At 37.3% G+C, this 25,301-nt stretch overlaps 1 protein-coding gene across 2 annotated transcripts in view; it reads left to right on the forward strand.

Annotated features, from left to right (window-relative positions):
- INTS7 (integrator complex subunit 7) overlaps positions 1-25,301 on the forward strand; it is a 101,977-nt gene that overhangs the window by 48,515 nt on the left and 28,161 nt on the right. For both annotated transcript variants that reach the window (XM_032136488.2, XM_032136489.2), the window contains 6 exons: positions 432-549; positions 5,662-5,793; positions 7,275-7,372; positions 10,672-10,911; positions 12,451-12,588; positions 13,799-14,005. In XM_032136488.2, the coding sequence (XP_031992379.1) occupies positions 432-549; positions 5,662-5,793; positions 7,275-7,372; positions 10,672-10,911; positions 12,451-12,588; positions 13,799-14,005 (933 nt within the window). The remainder of the gene's footprint in view (positions 1-431; positions 550-5,661; positions 5,794-7,274; positions 7,373-10,671; positions 10,912-12,450; positions 12,589-13,798; positions 14,006-25,301) is intronic.

Genomic DNA, 25,301 nt, shown 5'->3' on the forward strand with positions numbered 1-25,301 from the left:
TTTTTTTTTTTTGAGACAGGGTCTTGCTCTGTCCCCCAGGCTGGAGTGCAGTGGTGTGAACATGGTTTATGGCAGTCTCGACCTCCTGGGCTTGAGCGATCCTTCTGCCTCAGCCTCCCAAGTAGCTGGGACCACAGGCACGTACCACCATACCCAGCTAATTTTTCAAATTTTTTGTAGAGACAAGGCCTCACTTTGAGCCCAAGCTGGTCTCAAACTCCTGAGCTAGAGTGATCCTCCCACCTCAGCCTCCCAAACTGGTGGGATTACCGGAATGAGCCAGTACACCTGGCCTCGACTTAAGTTTTTTAACATGAAAAAAAGTCCTTAATGTATAATTTTTCTAAAAGCCAGAAAATGTAAATGGAGTAGACAATTTAGAAGTATATTGATGTTTTAACTTCTATATTCGTTTCTCTTCTGCATTCCAGGCACTTTGTGAGTGTGCCCTCCAGACTCCTTATGACAGCTTAAAACTAGGGATGTTGTCTGTCCTTTCCACACTATCAGGGACCATTGCCATCAAACATTACTTCAGTATAGTTCCAGGTAAGGAGAAGAAGGGAGATACTATATAAATAATGTGCTAACTCCTTTATCCATATTTATGTTTCAGGTTGTTTCTTCTGTAAAGCTTTAACATCAGGGAAAAGTTTCAAAAATCTCATACTCCATTACATGCTAGTGATTTATTTGAACATGATTTCTTAACTAATGCCTATGATAACAACATCTCGCATCCTTGATCTTAAGTCAATAATATATTTTTCTAGGTTTGTCCTTTTTTTTTTTTTAATCATATGTGGGTGAAAATATTTTTGAGGATGCTTGAAATAGTTGGTTTGCTTTTGTGTATCTCTGACTCAAAGTGCCCTTTGAATTTAAGTACATTTCAAAGGTCAAATAGTAGTGAGTTTTAAGAGCAAATGTCATATGCTTCCTTTTAGGTGCATATTATTTCTCTGGAAAACAAATAAAATAAAACTTGACTCCAGCCCAATAACGCTTTCCTAGTTACCTATTCAAGATGATTAACTCTAAAATGCTTTCATTAATGCCCGGTAAGGAGCTTGCTTACCTAAGAGACTTAAAGCTAAACTTTTTTGTCCTTTTGGGTTTTTGTTGTTGTTGTTGTTTTGTTTTGTTTTAAGACAGAGTCTCACTCTGTTGCCCAGGCTGGAGTGCAGTGGGGGGATCTTGGCTTACTGCAACCCCCACCTCCTAGTTTCAAGCAATTCTCTTGCCTCAGCCTCCCGAGTAGCTGGGACTACAGGCACCCGCCACCATGGCTGGCTAATTTTTGTATTTTTAGTAGAGATGGAGTTTCACCATTTAGCCGAAGCTGGTCTCAAACTCCTGGCCTCAAGTGATCCACCCACCTTGCCCTTTCAAAGTGCTGGGGTTACAGGCATGAGCCACTGTACCTGGGCTGGTTGTTTTGTTTTAATGCAAGTTTTGTGGAACCTCTGTTGCTTCCTTTTGTAGTCAGTTAGTTTGAATTAAAGAACTGTAATGTACATTTGTTTGTCCCTTTTATGGCCGCATAGTATATGATACTTTCTAGGTGTAGGGAATTCCCTGCCATGTAAGTCTTAATAGGAAGCTAAAAAGACCTGATACTCTATTGTCACACCTCCCTTCCAGCTAGTGTGCTTACATGTGGCTTGGACTAAACTAATCATTTCCATGCCACAGACTGAATTGGGAGCCAGTAACAACAAGGAAGTGGGGATATGAGAGAATGGGGATATGGTGATGTAGCAATGACAGAGCAACATTTGTTTCCAGAATATACTCTAGCAGTGGATGTTTGCTATGTCTGGTACCCCGTGACAGAAGTTAAGCTGTGACATGAAATAATCAGTAACAATGGCTGCTGTGTCCTCACTGGACTAATTCCATGCATGGTCTTTTGGGCTGTGGTCTTGGTTGCTCCCTGGCCTTTTTCTTATTTATTTTCTGACCTTGTTTTCCTATTAGTTTTGCAGGCTTTCCAGGGATTCTCTGACGTACATTGTCAGTTATCTATTGCTACCTAACAAAATCACCCCAAACCGAGTAGCTTAAAACCATGACCTTTTTATTTGCTCTAATTCTGTCAATCAGCCATTTTGACTGTTCTCAGCTGGGCAGTCCTATTGGCCTCACTCGGGGTCACTCGTGTGATTATGGTCATGTATGACCAGGATTGGATGGTCTAAGATGGCCTCATTCACATGCTAGCAATTGAAAGGCTTTCTGCTGAGGCACCTTAGTTTTTATCCATGTGACTCTTGGTGGGCTAGCTTGGGTTTTTTTTCAGGATGTTGGTTGGAGCCAAAAGAAAGCAAGCCAGCAACACACAAGCACTTGTCAGCCTTTTGCTTGCAGCCTGTTTTCCAATGCTTTATTGGCCAAAGTAAGTCACATGGAATTGCAAGATCACATGGTAAAGGAGCATGTCCACAAGGGATGTGAGATTATCACAGCCTTCTTTATAAACAACCTACCATATACCTAAGGTGCTTTCCATTTATTCTTTTTCTGCATATATCAGCCAGTGTGTTTCTTAGCTTGCGGTTAACCTCCTTCACCGACATTGCACTTTGAAAGAGCTGTGGTAGACAAAGTCTTAATCGTATATTATAATAGATGAGAGCTTTCCCATACAAGCAGCCTTTCAAGTGAGGCATATGCAAAGGAGTTTATGAGTATTGCAGCTGAGACCCACAAAGGTTTGACAGTATGTCCAAAGTTCACATACTTGTGAAGTGTCTGAGCCTAGGCCTGAACTCAGTGGTCTGACTCAGAATTCTCTTTTGTACCAAACTGACTTACATGCACCATAACTTTCTTTTTCTTCATTTTTTAATTCCAAAGACATGTATTAGCGTTATGTTGGGTTATAATACTTAAACACTTTTCAAGCTAGGTATTTGTCCTTTTATTGAGGTTTGTTAATTTTGGCTTATATATGGAATTAAGCAAAGGCTTAAATAAATAGACTAGATAATATTTATAAAAAATAAAAGTCAAGGATTTTCCAAAGTTAAATTATTTCCGTAAATAATGGTAAATCTTTATTTCCGTTGATTAGGTTTTTTCAATGTAGCCAAAAGTAGTTTAAAAAGCAAACTTAAATTTAGTATGTCTAAATCATCACTAACAAATGGCTCAAATATATAAGATGTTCAATATCAGACATATCTAAGAAAAAGGCACCTGAAAACAACACTTGAAATAATTTTAATCCATCAGATTTGCAAGGATTTAGAAATTTGATAAACATGGTGTGTCGACAAGGGTGTGGGTAAGCAGTCATTGCTGCTGCAAATGTAAATTATTAAACTTGTACATAGGTGATGTGGAAATACTCCTTAAATTACAGATAACCCAGACATTCCACTTCTAGGAATTTATCTTATTTACATAGTCACACATTGAGAAATGGCATATATACAAGATTATTCTGAGCACCATTTTATATAATAGCAAAATATTATTTCTTAGTAGAGGACGTAATAGCATTAAAAGGTCCATCAATAGAGGACTCAAAGAAATTATGACACATCACTGCAGTAAAAATCAATGCAGTTTACGAAAAAGAATATGGCATGGAGCAGTCTCCATGATATAATATTTAAAGAGAAATAAAACAAGATGGAAAACAGTATGTGAAAAGGAAAAAGAAAGAAAGGAATAAATGTGCTTGTAAATTTATAGAATCTTGAATGATACACAAGAATCTGATAACATTGGGTGGGGGAGGAAAACTTTTCTCTCACTATCCTTTTACCATTTTCTACTCTTTGTTGTACCTTGTGAGCCTTGTGAGTTTATCTTAGAAAATCATTACTAAATAAATAAAAATTAAATTAAAAATAATCTTATTCCTAGAAAACATAGGAAAAGGCTCAAAAATATTAGATTTTAAAAGCAGGATATTGGCCAGTATCTACATATCCTGATTATGTGTGAGTTTTTAAATTGTACTGTTGTACATAGGGGGAAAAAGATTTAAAAGAAATATTTCAGAAAATTAACAGTAAGGTCATGCTGGTTTGTGAAATTTGGTATGATTTTTGTATTGTTCTTTGGATTTTTCTGGCTTTTTTTTCTAAGTTTTCTATGGTGAGTGTCGGTAGGAATAAAACAAAGAAAAAACAAGTTGTAAAACATGTTTGTAAATTTATAGATGACTCCGCATTGTCCATATCCCATGGACAAAAAGAATAGAGGAAATACAGTTTCCAAAGTTTTGAAAAAATAAAGATATAGATTCATCCTTCTAACGTTTTGCCTAACTTAAAAACACTGAAGGGGCCAGGCATGGTGGCTTACACCTGTAATCCCAAGACTTTGGGAGGCTAAGATCGGAGGATCTTTTGAAGCCAGGAGTTTGAGACCAGCCTGAGCAACAAAGCAAGACCCTGTCTCTACAAAAAAACAAAAAAAATTAGCCAGATATGGTTGCATGCACCTGTATTCTCAGCTACTTGGAAGCTGAGGTGGGAGGATCGCTGGAGTCCTGGAGTTTGAGTCTGTAGTGAGCTGTGATCTGTAGTAAGCCATGATCGCACCACAGCACTCCAGCCTGGGCAACAGAGTGGGACTCTGTCTCAGAAAAACAAAACAAAACAAACAAAAACCCAAAAAACACTGAGGCTCTCTCCTAAGCTTGTATTATATTAAACCAGAAATCAATAAAGTGACCATAGGTCCTATGTCACCTCAGATATTCATGGTTTATGTCTGTTGTAATTCTTAATAGTGTCCCTTTCAGCCTCAAAAAATACGGTCACCCTTGGTATGAGAAACAAAGTTGAAGTTGACGAGAATCATGGAAAAATAAGCAGAGGAAAGGCAGACAGGAATGGGAGACTCTTTTAAGTAGTTGAACAAGCCCCAATCTCCTTATTTTCTTGAAGCTTATTCAGTTATAACTGAGGACTTCTCTACTGTGAATTACAATAGTTACAACATGAACGTTGCATTCCAGAATTTCAAATGTGAATTTTAAAAATTGTTGCAATTTATAGCACGGAATTTAAGGTATAAAGCAGAAGAGTATAATAACGGGCATTAGTACACGACTGGTAAGTTTTATGAACTTAATGGCAAGATTCTTAAAATTTTGGGGCTTTGGGCTTTGATTTCATCTGTAAAAATAGGGTGTGTTAAATCAGATGATCCCAAGATTCTTTCCAGCTCTAAAATCATGAATTCTTATGTAAACCTTTTGAGGTATAAATGTATGCCAGCAATCTGAGATGGAAAAAAAAAAGCAAACTTGAATTTTTTTCTCTTTTCTCTCCTATCTTGAAAGTATGGTTTTGTCTGACAAGAGGCCTGTAATGATACCTGTTTTAATCAGAATTCATTTGAACTCTTAGGATAGTTGTTTTGCCTTTTGTACTGTTAGTCAGTTTTTATTAATATTTTTTAGAAATTATATGTTGATTTTAGATCGTAGTCATTATGAAACTGTTGGCACATACCTATTTTAAGTACCTTAGTGGAGAGAAATGCTGATATGTATTGATAGTGGGATTGTGGTAGGAAATTTCGTTGAAGTTTATTGTTAGAGATTTTTCTCAAAAATTAAGAAAATTGAACCTATAAGCTGAACTGCTTCTGAACTATTTGAATTACAATCTCTACTACTTTTCTCTGCTTTTTTAGGAAATGTGAGTTCTCCCAGATCTTCTGATTTAGTCAAATTAGCCCAAGAGTGCTGTTACTATAATAACAGGGGCATTGCAGCTCATGGAGTTAGAGTCCTAACTAATATAACTGTCTCTTGTCAAGAAAAGGGTAAGTTTGATCAGGACTGATATTATATATAAACTTTGGTTTAGACCTTGGACAGAATTCTGTTTGATTTGTTTTAATCCCTTATTTTTAGCTTATGTGCGTTGGTCTACAAATTGACTCCTTTCAAAGTGTTCTTAGAGCATGTGTTCTTAAGACTACTTTATCCTTGTGAAAAATAATAAAGAGATGAAGACCTTGGGAGTGGAACTGAAAGGTTTTATGGAGCATTGCCCATTTCCTTCCACTGCTTACCTTTGCATATATGGTGCTGGTGGTTAGAGATTGCTTAGGACTCTACCCCTTTTGTATAAGGTAGTATGTTCACTTATACAAAAACCTAGAAAATTTACTTAGGTTCTCAAGGGACTTAAATAACAAATAGTTTCACCTAGAGGCAAGTGAATTCACAGACCAATGTGAATTAAATTTTCACAGAATTTACTCTAGGTATATGTGGCATTGAATTGACTTGCATAATCGAGGACATGCAAGGAAAATAATGCACATATTTTGTTGTCTACCTAACATCTTTTGACTTGTGTTCAAGAACAAGAAATGCATTTTGGATGTTCCATCTGTTTCAGTGCTGATTTTGATCTTTATTAAGGATTACAAGCTCAGTGGTTCCTCTTATCGCCCCTAGCCTTCAGCACTGCTTGTTCCTAGTACCTGTTCTTTTCTAGCAACCTGATCTTCACTAGCCTTTACTCTGTTTGCCAAGCTTCTACACTCAGGAAACATTTCTTAAAGTTGAAAGTTGATTCTGATTTGGATAATTAAGCCTGTTTTATATTGGCATCGCAAAGAGTATTTTCTCCCATGTAACATAGAAAACTGCTGTGTGTTCTCAGCACTGAAATATATTAACCTATAGGTAACTAATATATTCAGAACTTTCTAAAACCTTCAGAGAAATTTTAACCCTATGGTAGTGAAAAGATGTTGTAGTACTGCTATTTCATGAGACATCTAAGAGGTTCATTCTTTATGGTCAGACTTAAAACATTAATAAGGTTATGTGGAGACCTTATTATTTCCTAAAAGTGGTTCAAGTTTCCTTAGAAGCTGAAAACTGTTACATCTTAGGTAAAAATGGACCTGCATAATTTATTTCTGATTAGGGAGATTAACACATACTGCATAGTTTGCTGTTCTTAGTATTTTCCTTAGCTAAGCTGGTGACACTATTTCAGTTTTGCTTTATTTATAGCTTTGTGGCTTTAGCTCTTGATTTAATGTGTATATTTTTATAAATACTTCAATAAAGTGGTAGAAATAAAGTCTGAAGATAGACTTTACATTCTAGAAGTAATGCCACATGTACTTTTTCAAGGAAGGTTAGGTTCATCCATTTAATAATTGCCTGCATCTTAAACTCCTTAATGTTTTTTCTAAGAGAGAGTGTGTGTGTGCATACAGATGTGTGTGCGTGTTGTACACACATCACTTGACCATCATAAAGCTTAGTGTTTTTCTTCTAGATCTTCTGGCCCTGGAACAAGATGCTGTCTTTGGCCTGGAATCCCTCCTGGTACTTTGTAGTCAAGATGATAGTCCAGGTGCTCAGGCCACTTTAAAGGTGAAAACTTTTATTTATTAAGTTGTAATAGATACAGATGATGGTCTTAGGCAATAGAAAGCAAAGTTAAGCAGACATAGCTCCTGTGCTCTTAGAAGTTTTAATCTAAGTGACTAAATCTAACTGATTAAACCACACTGATTTAATCTAACTGATAAAACCACAAAAAAAACTGATGAAATGACTGCAGCCAACTCATAAATGTTCATTAATTTAACATAAGCGCTCATTAATTTCCCAATGGTATAAGCCCTAGTTTATAAGCCAAGGGAAGAATATTTTAAGGAATTTTCACCTTCACTTAGTTACAGAAATCATCTTAGAGATATGCAAGATTTTCAAAATGTGAAATGAGGCCAGGCACAGTGGCTCATGCCTGTAATCCCAGCATTTTGGAGAGGTCAGGGTGGAAGGATTGCATGAGCCTAGGAGTTCAAGACCAGCCTGGGCAGCATACTGAGACCCCATCTCTAGAAAAATTTTTTAAAATTTAGCTAGACATGATGGGGCACACCTATAGTCCTAGCTACTCATGAGGCTGAGGTGAGAGGATCGCTTGAGGCTGAGAGGTTGAGGCTGCAGTGATCCATTATTGCACCACTGTTCTCTACCCTATGTGAAAGAATGAGACCCTGTCCAGCAACGATAGACTGTATTAAGAAAATGTGGCACATATACACCATGGAATACTATGCAGCCATAAAAAATGATGAGTTCATGTCCTTTGTAGGGACATGGATGAGACTGGAAAACATCATTCTCAGTAAACTATCGCAAGGACAAAAAACCAAATACCGCATGTTCTCACTCATAGGTGGGAATTGAACAATGAGAACTCATGGACACAGAAGGGGAACATCACACTCTGGGGACTGTTGTGGGGTGGGGGGAGGGGGGAGGGACAGCATTAGGAGACATACCTAATGCTAAATGACGAGTTAATGGGTGCAGCACACCAACATGGCACATGGATACATATGTAACAAACCTGCACATTGTGCACATGTACCCTAAAACCTAAAGTATAATAATAAAAAATAAAAAAATAAAAATAATAAAAATACTGTCAAAAAAAAAAAAAAGGTCAAGAAGAAAACTCAAGTTAAGCCTATCCTGTGCCAAAATGATGAACTATAATGCATTACTTGTCAGATAACGTAATAGCTTTTCCTTTTCATAAAGAATTGAAATGTATTCATTAAGGATGAAGTTTGGTTTTGAGAATTTAGTCTCACAAATATTAATTTTTAAATAAAATTGTTTAAAAATTAAAAGAAACTGCTGGAAATTACTGGTAATATAATAAAATTAATTCAGTTTCATAACAAAAAGAATGAGACCCTGTCTCAAGAAAAATAAATAAATAAAATGTGAAATGAGACTACTGTTTTTGGAGTGAAACATGAAATATAATTTGTGATGGTGCAAAATTAATAAGGAAAAGCATAGTTAATAGAAGTAAGAAACTGTTAGATAAACGTTGGTGCATATAAGAGTGTTAGCTTGTCTAAGGTATGGTTTCAAGGCAGTCATGGCTCATTTTAGCATGTTAAGGAAAGTAGTGATATGGTCATAGTGATGAACAATAAAGATAGCAATATCATTAAGTGAAAGCTAATAAGAAGTAGAGAAGGGAAGTAGACAACATGTGTTTGGCAACACATGTTGCCACACAAGGGGGATCCTCAGAATCCCCTTGGAACCACAGTACATTTAAAACTTTTTTTAAAAGCAAATCTTTTTTCCAACAATTGTGGGTGTCAGTAAAATACTGGATTCAGCACAGTGGGACATACGTAGATGGCCAAGAAAGGTTCCTGTAATAGAGGAGCTTCCCATCTAGAATAGGCTACTGATGTTTATATAGGGGACTATAATACCAAGCAGAACACAATACATTCTCTGATATTTCACAAAAAAAGTGCAGTTCTAATGAGAGGTCAGAGTCGGGAGTGATTAACTTTAAGCAAGGGTATTAGGGAAGACTTTAAATAAATGTCATATGAGTTGAGTTGTGAAAGATGGAATCAAATTACAGTAATGAGGAAAGATTGTTTGAGCCCAATGACCACTGTTATAAAAGTCTTGAAAGTAAGAATGTACCTGTTGTGGTAGAAGAATGGTGACTAGCCCACTGTGGCTGGATGAAATAATTTGAGGTTTGGAAAAGTAGTTCCATCATAGAGGATATCAAATAACATGGTATTATGGCTTTGATTCTGTAGGTAATGAGGAGATAATATAATTTTAAAGTAATGGTAACCTTTGTCGTAATTATTATTGTTATTTGAATGTCTATTATGTGCCAAACTTTGTTGAAGACTTACATATACATTTCTTTCAGTCACTCAATAACCCTATAATGAAATGTGTTCCCCTCTTATACACATCAGAAACTTAAGGCTGAGAGAGAGAAGTACCTTGTTCAAAGCCACCTAGCTAATAAGGGGCAAGCTGAGCTTCAGCCCTTGCATTTATCAGACTCTAAAGTTTATGTGTGTGCCTAACACCCCACTGATGGCTACATGGCTGCATTGTGAAGGATGGATTGAAGGGCCCATCTTTTCAAGAAATTGGAATTAGGAAGAGATTTATGATGTGGTAGAGAGAATGGAAAGGTGCTAACAGTGGATATTGGAGACTTGACAAAAGAATCTGTTAGCTATGTAAAAGTGGGAATATTTCTAGGTTTCTAGTTTTTTGGCTGGATATTAGTGATGCCTTTAACAAGGCCTTGGTAAGAGAATTTCTGTAGCCAAATTGGTTTTTAGATTTCAGTTGAGAAATAAGAGAAAATTGGGAACATCTTTCCCACTTCAGTGTACTTAGAGTCATCTAAGGCATCTTTTTAAAACTGTGAACCCTCAGTAGCCTCAACACACGCACACACACGTATGTTAATTCAGGAATCTATATTTTTATTTTCATCCTGGGAGATGCTGGCATAGTTTACAAGCCACACTTCAGAAGCAGTTCCTGAAAAGTAATGATAGTACAGTGATGGTGACATTTGGCCTATATTTGCCTCTTCAGCATTCTTCCTTATGATTTCCATCTTTCTTAAAAGTATTTTAATAGTCTTAGATTGAAATGAGTGGTTGACGTGCTGTCCTAATTTGTTATTTTAAACGTAGTGCACTTCACAAACCCTAATGTTCCCTCGTGTTATGAAGAAAAATGCTGTGCCTATAAGAAACCTCACCCCTGATTTTCCCCAGTAACCTGTACAAGGCTCTTTTCTTTAAAGCTTCATCTGTATCTTCAGAATGTAACTAGTTCATTTTCTTTTTGGCTTGCAGATTGCTCTAAACTGTATGGTGAAGTTGGCCAAGGGCAGGCCCCATCTTAGCCAGTCAGTGGTTGAGACCTTGTTGACTCAATTGCACAGTGCTCAAGATGCTGCCCGGATTTTGATGTGCCATTGCCTGGCAGCCATTGCCATGCAGCTGCCGGTGCTGGGTGATGGGATGCTTGGTGACCTCATGGAGCTGTACAAGGTGATTGGACGATCAGCCACAGACAAGCAACAAGAACTTCTGGTAAAAAGCCCATTTTGAATCTCCTTTGAATGACTAGGATCTGGTCTAGTGGGAATTACTTTTAAGTCAACATTACTGTTTGACTTTACTTAAAAAGCAGAACAAACAATAGGTTAAATTCATTACCTAAGACCAAAGAGTGTGCTGATGTCAAAATAGAATTGGCTCTATGAGCTTTTTACTTTTTTCACTTTTGATTTAGAAAGCTGTGTTTTGTTCACCTCTAAAACTGCTTTCTTCCTAAACCCTGTCAAATCAGCTTAGTATAGCCAAAGCCTTCAATCTCATGTTTTTCTTTTATTACAAAGGACAGAATGAAAATGAAACTTTTTTCTTTCTTATACAGAGTAAATAATGAACTAAACCCTGTTTTGTACTTTAGAAAATAGAAGTTAAAAATCTAATGATAATAATGACCATAAATTAGCCCAAATTTATGTTTTCCATTCCAGGACCTCTTTAGCTGTTTAGGATCCAGTTTAGGCTTCTGTAGACCCTTGGGGTTGGGAAAGGTACATGCTTAGAAAGAAACAGAAACTGTGGAAGCTATAAAATGTTCAGTTGAAAAGTTCTGCAGGACTGAGAGTAGGCTACATTCTAAATAATTGTAAATTAAATGAAAGTTGTAAGGTCGCCATTCCATATTGTTCTGTTCATCTTAATTTAGAATGTGGGAAAAAATATCATGAAATGACTTATTCAAGCCTGTTTTATATTTAATCCTCCAGATGGGGTCATCTCATCATTTGCTGCCAGAAAAGGTTACCTTGATGACCAAATGTATGGATCTTTATATGAATCAGCTTTGAAATATTAAGAGGCAGTTAGCTAAGTTTATTTTTTATTGAAGTGGCATTTTGAACTAACGGTCCCGATATCTTTTTTGTGAATACTACTTTAAGATAGTCTTAAATTATGAAACATAATATTCAAAAAATCTAAGGAATAATACAGTGAAAACTCTTGCATTCATTATCTAGCTTAAGAAAAAGGTATTAACAGTTTAGTTGAAGCCCCCTGTTTACCTTGCTGATAGCATCTCCTCCCTTCTCTCAGGTAACCACTATCCTGAATTTGGTATTTATCATTCTCATGCCTGTTATTCTTTTACTACCAAAGTGTATATCCCTAAGCAATATGCAATATTTTGCATATTTTTAATTTTATGTGAACTTTATCATACTACTTGTAATCTTTTGCATTTTGCATATTTTTGCCTATTTTGCTTGTCATCTATGTTGGAAAGTCTATCTCTAGTTTATCCATTTTGTTTATGTATCTCATTGTTTGATTATGTTATATAATTTATCCATATTATGGGTATTGCTTCTACTTTCTTGCTGTTATAAAGAGTGCCCTGAGTGAATGGAATAAATTACTTAATGACTTCAAAATAAAAAATTAAATAAATGTCAATGGAAAACAAATTTTTTTCTTTTGTAGTGGGCTCTAATTAGTTTTCCTCCCTTTGGGGTAGGTTATCAATGACACTGAATAAAATTAAGTGATTTTCTTGGTTTTCTTCTTGCCCAATGGTAGGTGAGTTTGGCTACTGTGATTTTTGTTGCAAGTCAGAAGGCATTGTCTGTGGAAAGTAAGGCAGTAATTAAGCAGCAGCTTGAAAGTGTCTCCAATGGATGGACTGTATACCGTATTGCCAGACAGGCTTCCAGAATGGTATGTGTTACCCTTCTGAGTGAACTGGGTTGCTGGAAATGTCAGGGCATGTACCTTCAACTGTATGATTATTAGTTGTAGTCAAAACTAAAAATGAAGATGGAAGTACCTTTTAGTCATGGGTTCTGAAGACGAGGAAAGAAAGGACCTGATTTTTAACTTTTATCATAAAAGAATGGTATCTATATTGTTGGTATTAGTAATGAGGAAGTTAAAATCTGGGCCCTTTCTGGCTGTAGGTTGTTAGTGCCACTTTCATTTTGCTCTGTATTGTTATAACCAAGGCCACCTACCACCCGCTGTTTCTATCTTCCTTTCTCAGTGTGCCACATCTTTGTTCCTCTCCCCGCCTTGTCATTCTGAAGTGGAAACGGGAAAGCTTTAGTATGCTGTACTCTGGTCAGCCGTGTGGAAAGCCTAACAAGTTTTATTAATTTTGGTTGAGAGGAAATAGAAACCTTGGTTAGTACAGAAATCCTGGCCGGTTGGAGCGGCTCACGCATGTAATCCCAGTACTTTGTGGGAGGCCAAGGCGGGCAAATCTCTTGAGGCCAGGAGTTTGAGACCAGCCTGGCTGACATAGCAAAAGCCTGTCTCTGCTAAAAATAAATTTAAAAAATAATCCTTTGAGAGTAAGTCCAGAGACCAAAGTTTGAGGAAGCATTACTCTAGGTGATTGAAGTGCATGTTCTTAATTTTATGTTGCTTCTCAAATGGGGGAGAAGCACACACTCTTGGCAGGACAATTCTTCATTATACTGTTCTGTCCCAAGCATTGCAGGACATTGAGTATCCCTGGCCCCAGGCATTAAATGGTATTCACATTTCTCCCTACAACTATGCCTTCTCCCCTGGGGTTTCTCTCACCCACTAAATAGTTCATCTAGAATAACATTAAAAAAGTATTTATACTTTCTATATTTTGGGCTAAAGTTCTAGACTTGGTTTATGGTTAGTTCCATTTATTTTCTCTTTTGGAACTGTTTTAGTAAAGAATTTCAAGCATTATGTTACATAAAAGCAACTCAGCATATTATCTCTGAGGAAATATTTAGACAGAGTCTCAGAGAATTACATAATATGAGGAATGATTGTTCAGACTTATCCAGGGTTTGGGTTTCTCTTTTAGCTGCTGCATCAACTCTTTCAAATGTAAGAACCTCACCGTGTGCTCCTTGTATTCTTTTTTCTTTCCTTTTTTTGTTCTTAGGGTAATCATGACATGGCCAAAGAGCTTTATCAGAGTTTGCTGACTCAGGTTGCCTCAGAACACTTCTACTTCTGGCTAAATAGTTTGAAGGAGTTTTCACATGCAGAGCAGTGTCTCACTGGGTTGCAAGAGGAAAATTATAGTTCAGCACTTTCCTGCATTGCTGAATCTTTAAAATTCTATCACAAAGGGATTGCTTCCTTAACAGTAAGTCCTCTTAATTCACCTTTGGCGATGATGACTTGTATGAGAGTTCTCTCTCTTCTCTTTTTGGATTGTCCGATTTCAACTAACTTGAGAAACCTGCTGATGTGAAATAGGTCATGGAAATAAACTCTTAACCTTTTCACCTTTTTAACATTCTTAGATTGGTAAAAGTTTATCATTTTCTTGTTATAAAGAACTGGGTACCACATGTGAAGAGGATTGCTGAATCCATGCAGAATGGGTAAGTGGTGTGGAGATAGGATCCTCCCTCTACAGACTCTTACTAGTAAGATTCCAGCCTGTGTGCATCAGTACTACCATCAAACATAAACCCCTGACCTCATCTCATACCTGGCAGCTACTGACTAAGTAACTAGAGTTTCTTGCTTTATAGATAGAGAAATTATCAAAGATTCTAGTGTCCCACTTTGTACCTCTCTGTGGTATCCTCCTGGTCCACGTTTAACCATTAGCTAGCTATAATTTCTATTATCTCTGCCAAGAAAATGAAAGGGTTGCAAAGAGATCCTTATGTTTCCTTGAAATTAGTTATATTCCTAAGTAGGAGCCTGTTCCCTAAAATCAGCATTTTTTGTATTAATGCAAGGGCTTTTTCCCTTTAAAAGTAAAGAAGTTATATAATCAACATTAAACATTTTAAAAATACTGTCACACGACTTTAAAAATTGTATCCAGGCCGGGCGCAGTGGCTCACGCTTGTAATCCCAGCACTTTGGGAGGCCAAGGTGGGCGGATCACGAGGTCAGGAGATCGAGACCACGGTGAAACCCCGTCTCTACTAAAAATACAAAAAATTAGCCGGGCGTGGTGGCGGGCGCCTGTAGTCCCAGCTACTCGGAGAGGCTGAGGCAGGAGAATGGCGTGAACCCAGGAGGCGGAGCTTGCAGTGAGCTGAGACTGCGCCACTGCACTCCAGCCTGGGTGACAGAGTGAGACTCCGTCTCAAAAAAAATAATAATAAAAAAAAAATAAAAATTGTATCCATTGAGATGGGACCATAAAACTTTTGGTACCTGTTTACGTACATTTATGACATATCTAAAATATTTTGAATGGTGGGCTATCTCAAAAGAAATGTTTCAAAGTAGAAAAAACAGGTGTCACTAAAGAGAATATTCAGACTACTGTGAGGTACATATATTTTGAAGTATTTTATATATATATATATATTCTGGGAAGAGATTGTTGTTTCCTATATTAGGCTAATAAATGCCTCAGAAAATTAAAAAATATAATTACTGGTTCAGATCAATAGAACTATTTCATTTTCTAGTTTATGTGGAGCAGAAAATTGTTAATTATTTAGTACCATAAGTGGTAAGAACTTTGAAGAGACAAGCTCACAAAACAGTGTGAGGCAGATGGAATTAATTTTATGAAAAATTCTGTTGAATAATTAATACTTGTTTAATGATTTGTGTGGTATGTGTATTTAATGAGGCTTGACAATAATTAAGGATTGAATTCTGATACAGGAAGAAAGCACTTGATTGACAGAGAGGAGACCTTGTCTTAGTCTTGGTTCTGCCATTAACACAGTGTGACCTTGGGTAGGTCATTGGGCCTCAGATATTCTCCTTTTGAAATGGAGTTGTTTTATTCAACAGGTCATAAACACTTTGTATGTGTCAAACACTGTTTTTAGGGTTAAGAAAAACAGGAAATAATTCTTCACTTGAGTGTCGTCTACAGGGGAAGGCAGTATGATCCTCAGAGTTGTTGGAAGCTTCCCACAACTCTGATTGTACTATATACTCTCAGGGTTTTTTTGAGGACTTTTTTAATTTTTATTTTTTAAGCTGTTCGTTTGGTAAGTGTGGATTTGACAGTTGCTTTCTATCTTTTTAACTGAGTAAATATGAGCATGGGCGGCCCCTTTTAACTTACTGATGTGAATGATCCATACCCGAGATCGTACAGCTTTGAGGATCATGCTTTTTATCTGCTTCAGCCACACTAAACAGGAGAAGTTCAAAATTCTTTGTTTATGGAGACCCGATAGCAAAGTTAGGTGTTTAATTTCTCAATACAATGATTAATGATAGAGTCATCTTATTTCTTAGGAATAAAAATTATAAAAAGTGTTTATATTAGCTTTCTGTGCTGTGTAACAAATTACTACAAGTTTAGTGGCTTAAAACAATACCTGTTTATTATTTCACAGTTTCTGTGGGTCAGAAGTCTAGGCATAGGCCAGGCGTGGGGGCTTATGCCTGTAATCCCAGTACCTTGGGAGACCAAGATGGGAGGATCACTTGAGCCCAGGAGTTTGAGACCAGCCTGTGCAATGTTGGAAAACCCCATCTCTACAAAAAAAATTTAAAAATTAGCCGGGCGTGGTGGCATGTGCCTGTGGTCCCAGCTACTCAGGAGGCTGAGGTGGGAGAATCACCTGAGCCTGGGAAGAGGAGGTTGCAGTGAGCTGAGATCGTGCCATTGCACTCCAGCCTGAGACTCTGTCTCAAAAAAAAAGAAGTAGCAGTAGTAGTCCAGGCATGGCTTAGCTGGGTCCTCTGCTCATGGTATCACAAAACTGCAATCAAGGTGTCTGTGAGGGCCAGTCTCAGATATCTGAGGCTCAAGGAAGCTCAGGGTCCTGTTCTAAGATCATGAATTTGTTGCAGAATATATTTCCTTGCACCTGAAGAACTTGTGGAACCTGGTTCTTCCAGACCAGCAAGAGAATCTCTCACCCTCTTTTAATGGCCTCCACTGATTAGATCCGATTCACTCAGAATGATCTCCCTTTCTACTAATATAAAGTCAATTCATTAGGGACCTAAACTACATCCTCAAAGTCTCATCACTTTTGCCATATTCCATTAGTTAGAAGCAATTTTGGGTGCTATCCACCTTCAAAATAAGATGTTGTAGGTTTAGTATTCCTTAATGTAAAATGCTTGGAACCAGGAGTGTTTTGTATTTTGAGGTTTCTTTGGATTTTGGAATATTTGCATTATGCCAGTTGAGCCTCCCTAATTCAAAATTTGAAATGCTCCAATGAACATTTCCTTTGAACATCATGTCAGTTTCAGATTTTGGAGCATTTCAGAATTTGGATCATTTCAGATTTTAGGTTTTCAAACTGATGATATTCAGCCTGCCCAAGGTGTGGATACCAGGGAACTTGAATCAGAGGAACCAGCTTAGCGTTCTATCTACAATAGTTTTTTTTAATCATTTAATTTTTGTTATTAAATATTGAATAGGCATAATATCTACACATATATTACGTAGGGCATAAAAAAATACAACAAATATCCAAACATCCAGTTAGAAAATAGGACATTACCATTGCCTTTAAAATTCTTATATGCTTGTGAATATCACCCTGGGTCACATAGCAAGACACTGTCTCCTAAAAAAAAAAAAAAAAAGTAAAATTCTTATATGCGCCTCCACATTTGTATACTGTTTCCTTCCCACAAAGGTAACAGTACTTTGCATCTTGTGTTTACTGTTCCATTGCCTTTCTTTATAATTTTTTCTTTTTCTTTTCTTTTCTTTTTTTTTTTTTTTTGAGACTGAGTTTCACTCTTGTCACCAGGCTGGAGTGCAGTGGCACGATCTTGGCTGACGGCAACCTCCACTTCCCAGGTTCAAGTGATTCTCCTGCCTCGCCCTCCCAAGTAGCTGGGATCACAGGCGCTCTCCACCATGCCTGGCTAATTTTTGTATTTTTAGTAGAGACAGGGTTTCACCATGTTCGCCAGACTGGTCTCGAACTCCTGACCTAAGGTGATCCACCCACCTCGACCTCTCAAAGTGCTGGCATTACAGGTGTAAGCCCAATGCCCAGCCCTTTCTTTATAATTTCAACATGCTTTTTTGTAACTCTAAACAAAGTTCTGTTTTATGTTGCTTGTTTTTGAATTTTATATAAAAAGGAGTCGTATTTTTCTTTGACTTGCTTTGATCATCTAACTTATGTTCCTAAGATTCATCCATTTTGTTGCAGGAAGCTGTAGGTCAATTTCTCTGCCATATAGTCTTGCATCATAGGAATATACATCAATTTATTTTCCCACTCTAGTGTTGATAAGCATTTTGATTTTTCCAGTTACTTGCTGTTACCAACATACTGCTCTGAACATTCTTGTACATATCTTTTGATGCACTTACTGCAAAGGTTTCTCTAGGACAGTGGTTCTCAACCAGGGATGGTTTTATCCTCCAGGGGATATTTGGCAGTATCTGGAGCCTTTTTTGGTTATCACCACTTGCCCAGTTGTTACTGGCATTTAGTGCAGAGGGAATGCACAGGAGAGCCCCCCTCAACAAAGAATTTATTCAGTTTAATTAGATCCCATTTGTCAATTTTGGCTTTTGTTGCCATTGCTTTTGGTGTTTTAGACATGAAGTCCTTGCCCGTGCCTACGTCCTGAATGGTAATGTCTAGGTTTTCTTCTAGGGTTTTTATGGTTTTAGGTCTAACATGTAAGTCTTTAATCCATGTTGAATTAATTTTTGTATAAGGTGTAAGGAAGGGATCCAGTTTCAGCTTTCTACATATGGCTAGCCAGTTTTCCCAGCACCATTTATTAAATAGGGAATCCTTTCCCCATTGCTTGTTTTTGTCAGGTTTGTCAAAGATCAGATAATTGTAGATATGTGGCATTATTTCTGAGGGCTCTGTTCTGTTCCTTTGGTCTATGTCTCTGTTTTGGTACCAGTACCATGCTGTTTTGGTTACTGTAGCCTTGTAGTATAGTTTGAAGTCAGGTAGCGTGATGCCTCCATCTTTGTTCTTTTGGCTTAGGATTGACTTGGTGATGCGGGCTCTTTTTTGGTTCCATATGAACTTTAAAGTAGTTTTTTCCAATTCTGTGAAGAAAGTCATTGGTAGCTTGATGGGGATGGCATTGAATCTATAAATTACCTTGGGCAGTATGGCCATTTTCACGATATTGATTCTTCTAACCCATGAGCATGGAATGTTCTTCCATTTGTTTGTATCCTCTTTTATTTCATTGAGCAGTGGTTTGTAGTTCTCCTTGAAGAGGTCCTTCACGTCCCTTGTAAGTTGGATTCCTAGGTGTTTTATTCTGTTTGAAGCAATTGTGAATGGGAGTTCAGTCATGATTTGGCTCTCTGTTTGTCTATTATTGGTGTATAAGAATGCTTGTGATTTTTGGACATTGATTTTGTATCCTGAGACTTTGCTGAAGTTGCTTATCAGCTTAAGGAGATTTTGGGCTGAGACAATGGGGTTTTCTAGATATACAATCATGTCATCTGCAAACAGGGACAGTTTGACTTCCTCTTTTCCTAATTGAATACCCTTTATTTCCTTCTCCTGCCTAATTGCCCTGGCCAGAACTTCCAACACTATGTTGAATAGGAGTGGTGAGAGAGGGCATCCCTGTCTTGTGCCAGTTTTCAAAGGGAATGCTTCCAGTTTTTGCCCATTCAGTATGATATTGGCTGTGGGTTTGTCATAGACTAAAGAGCTTCTGCACAGCAAAAGAAACTACCATCAGAGTGAACAGGCAACCTACAAAATGTGAGAAAATTTTCACAACTTACTCATCTGACAAAGGGCTAATATCCAGAATCTACAATGAACTCAAACAAATTTGCAAGAAGAAAACAAACAACCCCATCAAAAAGTGGGCGAAGGACATGAACAGACACTTCTCAAAAGAAGACATTTATGCAGCCAAAAAACACGTGAAAAAATGCTCATCATCACTGGCCATCAGAGAAATGCAAATCAAAACCACAATGAGATACCATCTCACACCAGTTAGAATGGCCATCATTAAAAAGTCAGGAAACAACAGGTGCTGGAGAGGATGTGGAGAAATAGGAACACTTTGACACTGTTAGTGGGACTGTAAACTAGTTCAACCATGTGGAAGTCAGTGTGGCGATTCCTCAGGGATCTAGAACTAGAAATACCATTTGACCCAGCCATCCCATTACTGGGTATATACCCAAAGGACTATAAATCATGCTGCTATAAAGACACATGCACACGTATGTTTATTGCGGCACTGTTCACAATAGCGAAGACTTGGAACCAACCCAAATGTCCAACAACAATAGACTGGATTAAGAAAACGTGGCACATATACATCATGGAATACTATGCAGCCATAAAAAATAATGAGTTCATGTCCTTTGTAGGGACACGGATGAAACTGGAAATCATCATTCTCAGTAAACTATCACAAGGACAAAAAAACCAAACACCGCATGTTCTCATAGGTGGGAATTGAACAATGAGAACACATGGACACAGGAAGGGGAACATCACACTCCGGGGACTGTTGTGGGATGGAGGGGGGGCGGAGTGATAGCATTAGGAGATATACCTAATGCTAAATGACGAGTTAATGGGTGCAGCACACCAACTATGGCACATGTATACATATGTAACAAACCTGCACGTTGTGCACATGTACCCTAAAACTTAAAGTATAATAATAATAAAAATTAAAAAAAAAAATGCAAAAATAATTATAATTAAAAAAGAATTTATTCAGTTCAGAATGTCAGTAGTACTCAGGTAGAAAAAAACCCTTCTCTAGGGCAGTGGACTTCACTCAGAGCTGTGTATCTGCCCCTTGCTCCAATTTGGAAGTGTGTGTGGATGTTTCTTTTTGTCACAGTGATGGGGAGTTGCTACTGGCATTGCTACTGGCAGTAATGGTCAGTGGCTAAATACCTAATCTCCTGCAATGCTAAGAATACTCCTGTTCCTGTTTAGAGATATTGCTGTAAGATATTACCTAAGAGTGGAATTGCACAGGTTATGTGCATCTTTAAATTGACTAGCTAATACCAGGTTTTTCCCAGTGGCTTTACAAATTTAAAGTCCTCTCAGCAGTGTATAAGAGTTCCTATTGCCATACATTTTTCTCTTTGTCTGGTAGGTTCTAAAGCTTATGATTGGCTTTTCCCAGATTACTAATACAATTAGACATTTGTTTGATATGTTTGACCATTTGTGTTTTATTTTCTGTGAAGTTCCTTTTGAAGATTTTTGCTCATTTTTGTACTAGTTTTTATGTCTTTTTCTTACTGGTTTATAAGAGTACTTTATATGTTCTGGATACTAATCTTTTGTTATATGAAATGCAGATATTATCAGATTTGTGGCTTTTTTCGTGCTTTTTATGTTCTACTTTTTATGTTCTGATGAATAGCAGTTTTTAATTTTAATGTAGTCTGAGATACCCATCTTTTTTTTTATGGTGTGTGTTTTGTTTGTGTTGAAATTTTTCTCTAGTCCATGCCCATTCCAGTTAACTACCTTCACCTTCCTTCCAAGAAGTAGTGACTATTTTGATTTCTAAAACTATGGCTTAGTTTTGCCTTGTTTTCCAACATTATTTAACACATGCAGTATTATTCTTTTGATTCTAGCCTTTTTTTGCTCAGCACTGTCTGTATAATATGATTCATTCATGTTTTTTGTTGTATATGGCAATTGTTCATTTATTTTTATTGCTGCAGAGTATTGCATTGGATGACTGTTATACAATCTATTTAGGATTTCATTGTTGAGGAATATTTGGGTTATTTCCACTTTGGGGCTGTTAAGAATAAGTCAGTTATGAACATTCTTATACATGACTTTTGATATAGATGTACTTTTCTTCTAGGTGGTAGTGCCTCATTATAGGACATGCTTAGGTTCAGCTTTAGTAGGTAACTGCTAACCGGTTGCCCATGTTGGTTTCCAGTTTAACCAGTACTGTATGCAAATGCCTTTTGGGTTTTGTAGTACTTTTTGAATGTATGGCTTGATGACTGATCAGTTTTGGAATATTTGGCCATTATCTCTCTCCTTTTTTTTTTTTTTTTTTTTTTTTTTTTTTTGAGACAAGGGTTTCAATCTGTTGCCCAGGTTGGAGTACAGCAGCATGATCATAGCTCACTACAGCCTCAAACTCTACCACTGCACCCAGCTAATTTTCTTTTTTTTTTTTGGTAGAGATGGGGGTCTCGCTTTGTTGCCCAGGCTGGTCTTGAACTCCTGGCCTCAAGCCAGCCTCCCAAAGTGCTGGGATTACAGGCATGAGCTACTGTACCTGGCTGTTATTTCTTTAGATACTGCTTCTGTCCCTTTCTCTTTCATGTAGGACTCCAGTTGCACCTGCATTAATCCTTTTTACCAAGTCTCATATATCTCTTACATTCTCTTCTCCATTTTCCATCTTTTTCTTTCTCTGCATTTCCCTCTAGATGTTTTCTCCTGTCCTATGTCCTGTGTTCTAGTTCATTAATATTTTCACTGTTTAATCTGCTGTTAAACCCATTCATTACATTCTTAATTTCATTTATTAATATAAGTAGTGGCAAAAATCATACTTTTGCACTAACCTAATATATGTTTTTAGTCCCAGAATTTCCATATATTTTCCACTTTTCAACTGTGTTTCTCCATTTTGTCATTTAATTTTTTAACATATTAATCATAGTTATTTTAAAGTTCATATCTGATGTCTCTGCTGTCTGGATCTATTGTCGTTTGTGTTTTTTACTTTTCTTCCCCTCTTGGTTTGGGGAGTTTCATCATTTTTGTATGTTTGGTTATTTTATTTTTTCCCGACATGCCAGCACTGTCTTTCCAGCTCTGTCGCCCAGGCTAGAGTGCAGTGGCACAATCTCGGCTCACTGCAACCTCCACCTCCCGAGTTCAAGCGATTCTCCTGCCTCAGCCTCCCAAGTAGCTGGGATTTACAGGTGTGCGCCACCACGCCCAGCTAATTTTTTGTATTTTTGGTAGAGATGGGGTTTCACCATGTTGGCCAGGCTAGTCTCGAACTCTTGACCTCGTGATCCACCTGCCTCGGACTCCCAAAGTGCTGGGATTACAGGTGTGAGCCACCGCTCCCAGTCGCTTTGTATTTTTTAATTGAATTTTGGACAGTGTGTTTCAGCCAAGGATTGAAGTGACTCAAAGCTAGGCTTCAGTTCTTGTGAGGGCCAGCATATTTTTGGGTTCTCCTGATTCCTAGGGTATAGTTTTTTGAGGTTACAGCAGAAAGCCTGAATGAAGTATTTTCCACAGTCCTTTCTAGTTTTATGAGACTGCTGAAAGCTCTGCTCAGCTTTTCAGTAGCAGTTTTCAAATTAGCTTATGTCAGGGCTACCTTTTTGGGTTTCCCTTCTCTTCATGATTTTGGCTGCACAGGTCCTTATAACCTTAGGAGTTCTTCAATGCTTTCACATAGATACTTTTAATATTTTGTTCCATTTTCCCAGTTGGTCTTAGTAGGAGGGCTGGTTGAATCTAGTTTCTCCTAGCTTTACACTTGGCTTATTCTTTTAAAAACTGACCTTATGCTAAGTGAAATAAGCCAGTCACAGAAGACATATACTGTATGATTCCACTTATATGATATCTAAAGTAGTCAAATTCATAGAAACAGACAGTAGAATAGTGGTTGCCAGGGGCTTGAGGCAAGGGGAAAGGGGGAGTTTGTTGTTCAATGAGTATAAAGTTTCAGTTCTGCAAGATGAAAAAAGTTCTGGAGACCTCTTTCACAATAATAGCTTATCAGGTAGCTTTTTTCCAGCTATATTGGTTTCTTTAGCTAGCTCTGTTTAGAAAACAGTGTATGTAATACAAATCAGAAATTCAGTGAAATAGTATTAGTTATATGCATGTTTAACACACATTTAACTCTATATGTTTAGCCAAAAAAAAAAAAAAAAAGACTGTTTGGATAGTGGAGACAATTTTGCCAACCATTCTTCTCAATTAGCTTATACCCCAGAATGAGCATTAGAAAACAGTTCTGAGTTTGTTTTTCCTTCATCTGGCTATGTTGAAATAACTGGAAATAATTCATTCCTGAGGAATTTTTAGGGGTAATTTTGATTATACACAGTGTTTGCTTTATCTCCTGATGTTAGAACCCAACCTCTGTTTAAGCTTTAGCCCCAGTGGCAAGAAAAGGAAATGAGATCCCTTTATTTCTCATTGGCATTATTCATACTTCTATAGTCCAAATTTTATTTCTTATACATCTCCCATTGTTATTGAATGATATTACCCTTTAAGTAAAATCTTTGACCTTTATTACAAATCCGTCTCTTTCAGTGTTCTTTTTGAACACAAGTACCTTATGTAACACTGCTTTCCTTCAGTATAGCATGGTCTAGGATGGCACGATCAATTTCAAGATTATCATCAATCAAATATTTCTTGTTAGAGATAAATCCAGAGTAGCAGCAGATCTCCTTTACTACAACATCTTGCTTCTTTTTCAGTTTTGTAAGATGTGTTAGAACAATATTGCCAGTATTTTTTGTCTGTTAAGTTGGTTGGTAGTATTTATATAACAGTATCACGTACACTTATTTGTACCCCTGTCCCTTCTAAAGTTGCCGAGAATCATAAATTTAAAATAGCAAGTAGCAGCATAAGAGGCAGAAGAGGTGGGGGGATTTATCGTCTTATAACAGTGAATCATCTCATCCAAGAAATTAAAAAGAATTTAAGTAGTCTCTTTAATGTCCTAATCTGTGCTGTTTCATGATTACAACAAAATAATTCTGAAAGTCGAAAACCACAGAATTAAATATGTTGAGTATAGTTATTACCTCTACCTTATATAAAATGTTTCATCAAGGGCCTTTGCAGTTTGAGAGGAATACTAGAGCAAGCATACATTCTTAAAAAGGATATGCTTTTACACTGTTGCTGGGACTGTAAACTAGTTCAACCATTGTGGAAGACAGTGTGGTGATTCCTCAAGGATCTAGAAGTAGAAATACCATTTGACCCAGCCATCCCATTACTGGGTATGTACCCAAAGGATTATAAATCATGCTGCTATAAAGATACATGCACACTTATGTTTATTGCGGCACTATTCACAATAGCAAAGACTTGGAACCAACCCAAATGTCCATCAGTGTTAGACTGGATTAAGAAAATGTGGCACATATACACCATGCAATACTATGCAGCCATAAAAAAAGATGAGTTCATGTCGTTTGTAGGGACATGGATGAAGCTAGAAACCATCATTCTGAGCAAACTATCACAAGGACAGAAAACTAAACACCGCGTGTTCTCGCTCATAGGTGGGAATTGAACAATGAGAACACTTGGACACAGGGTGGGGAACATCACACACTGGGGCCTGTCGTGGTTGGGGGAGGGGGGAGGGATAGCATTAGGAGATATACCTAATGTAAATGACAAGTTAATGAGTCCAGCACACCAACATGGCACATGTATACATATGTAACAAACCTGCACATTGTGCACAAGTACCCTAGAACTTAAAGTATAATTTAAAAAAAAAAAGTA

This window comes from Hylobates moloch, unplaced genomic scaffold (assembly GCF_009828535.3).
Source record: "Hylobates moloch isolate HMO894 unplaced genomic scaffold, HMol_V3 SCAFFOLD_18, whole genome shotgun sequence".
Taxonomy (NCBI): domain Eukaryota; kingdom Metazoa; phylum Chordata; class Mammalia; order Primates; family Hylobatidae; genus Hylobates; species Hylobates moloch.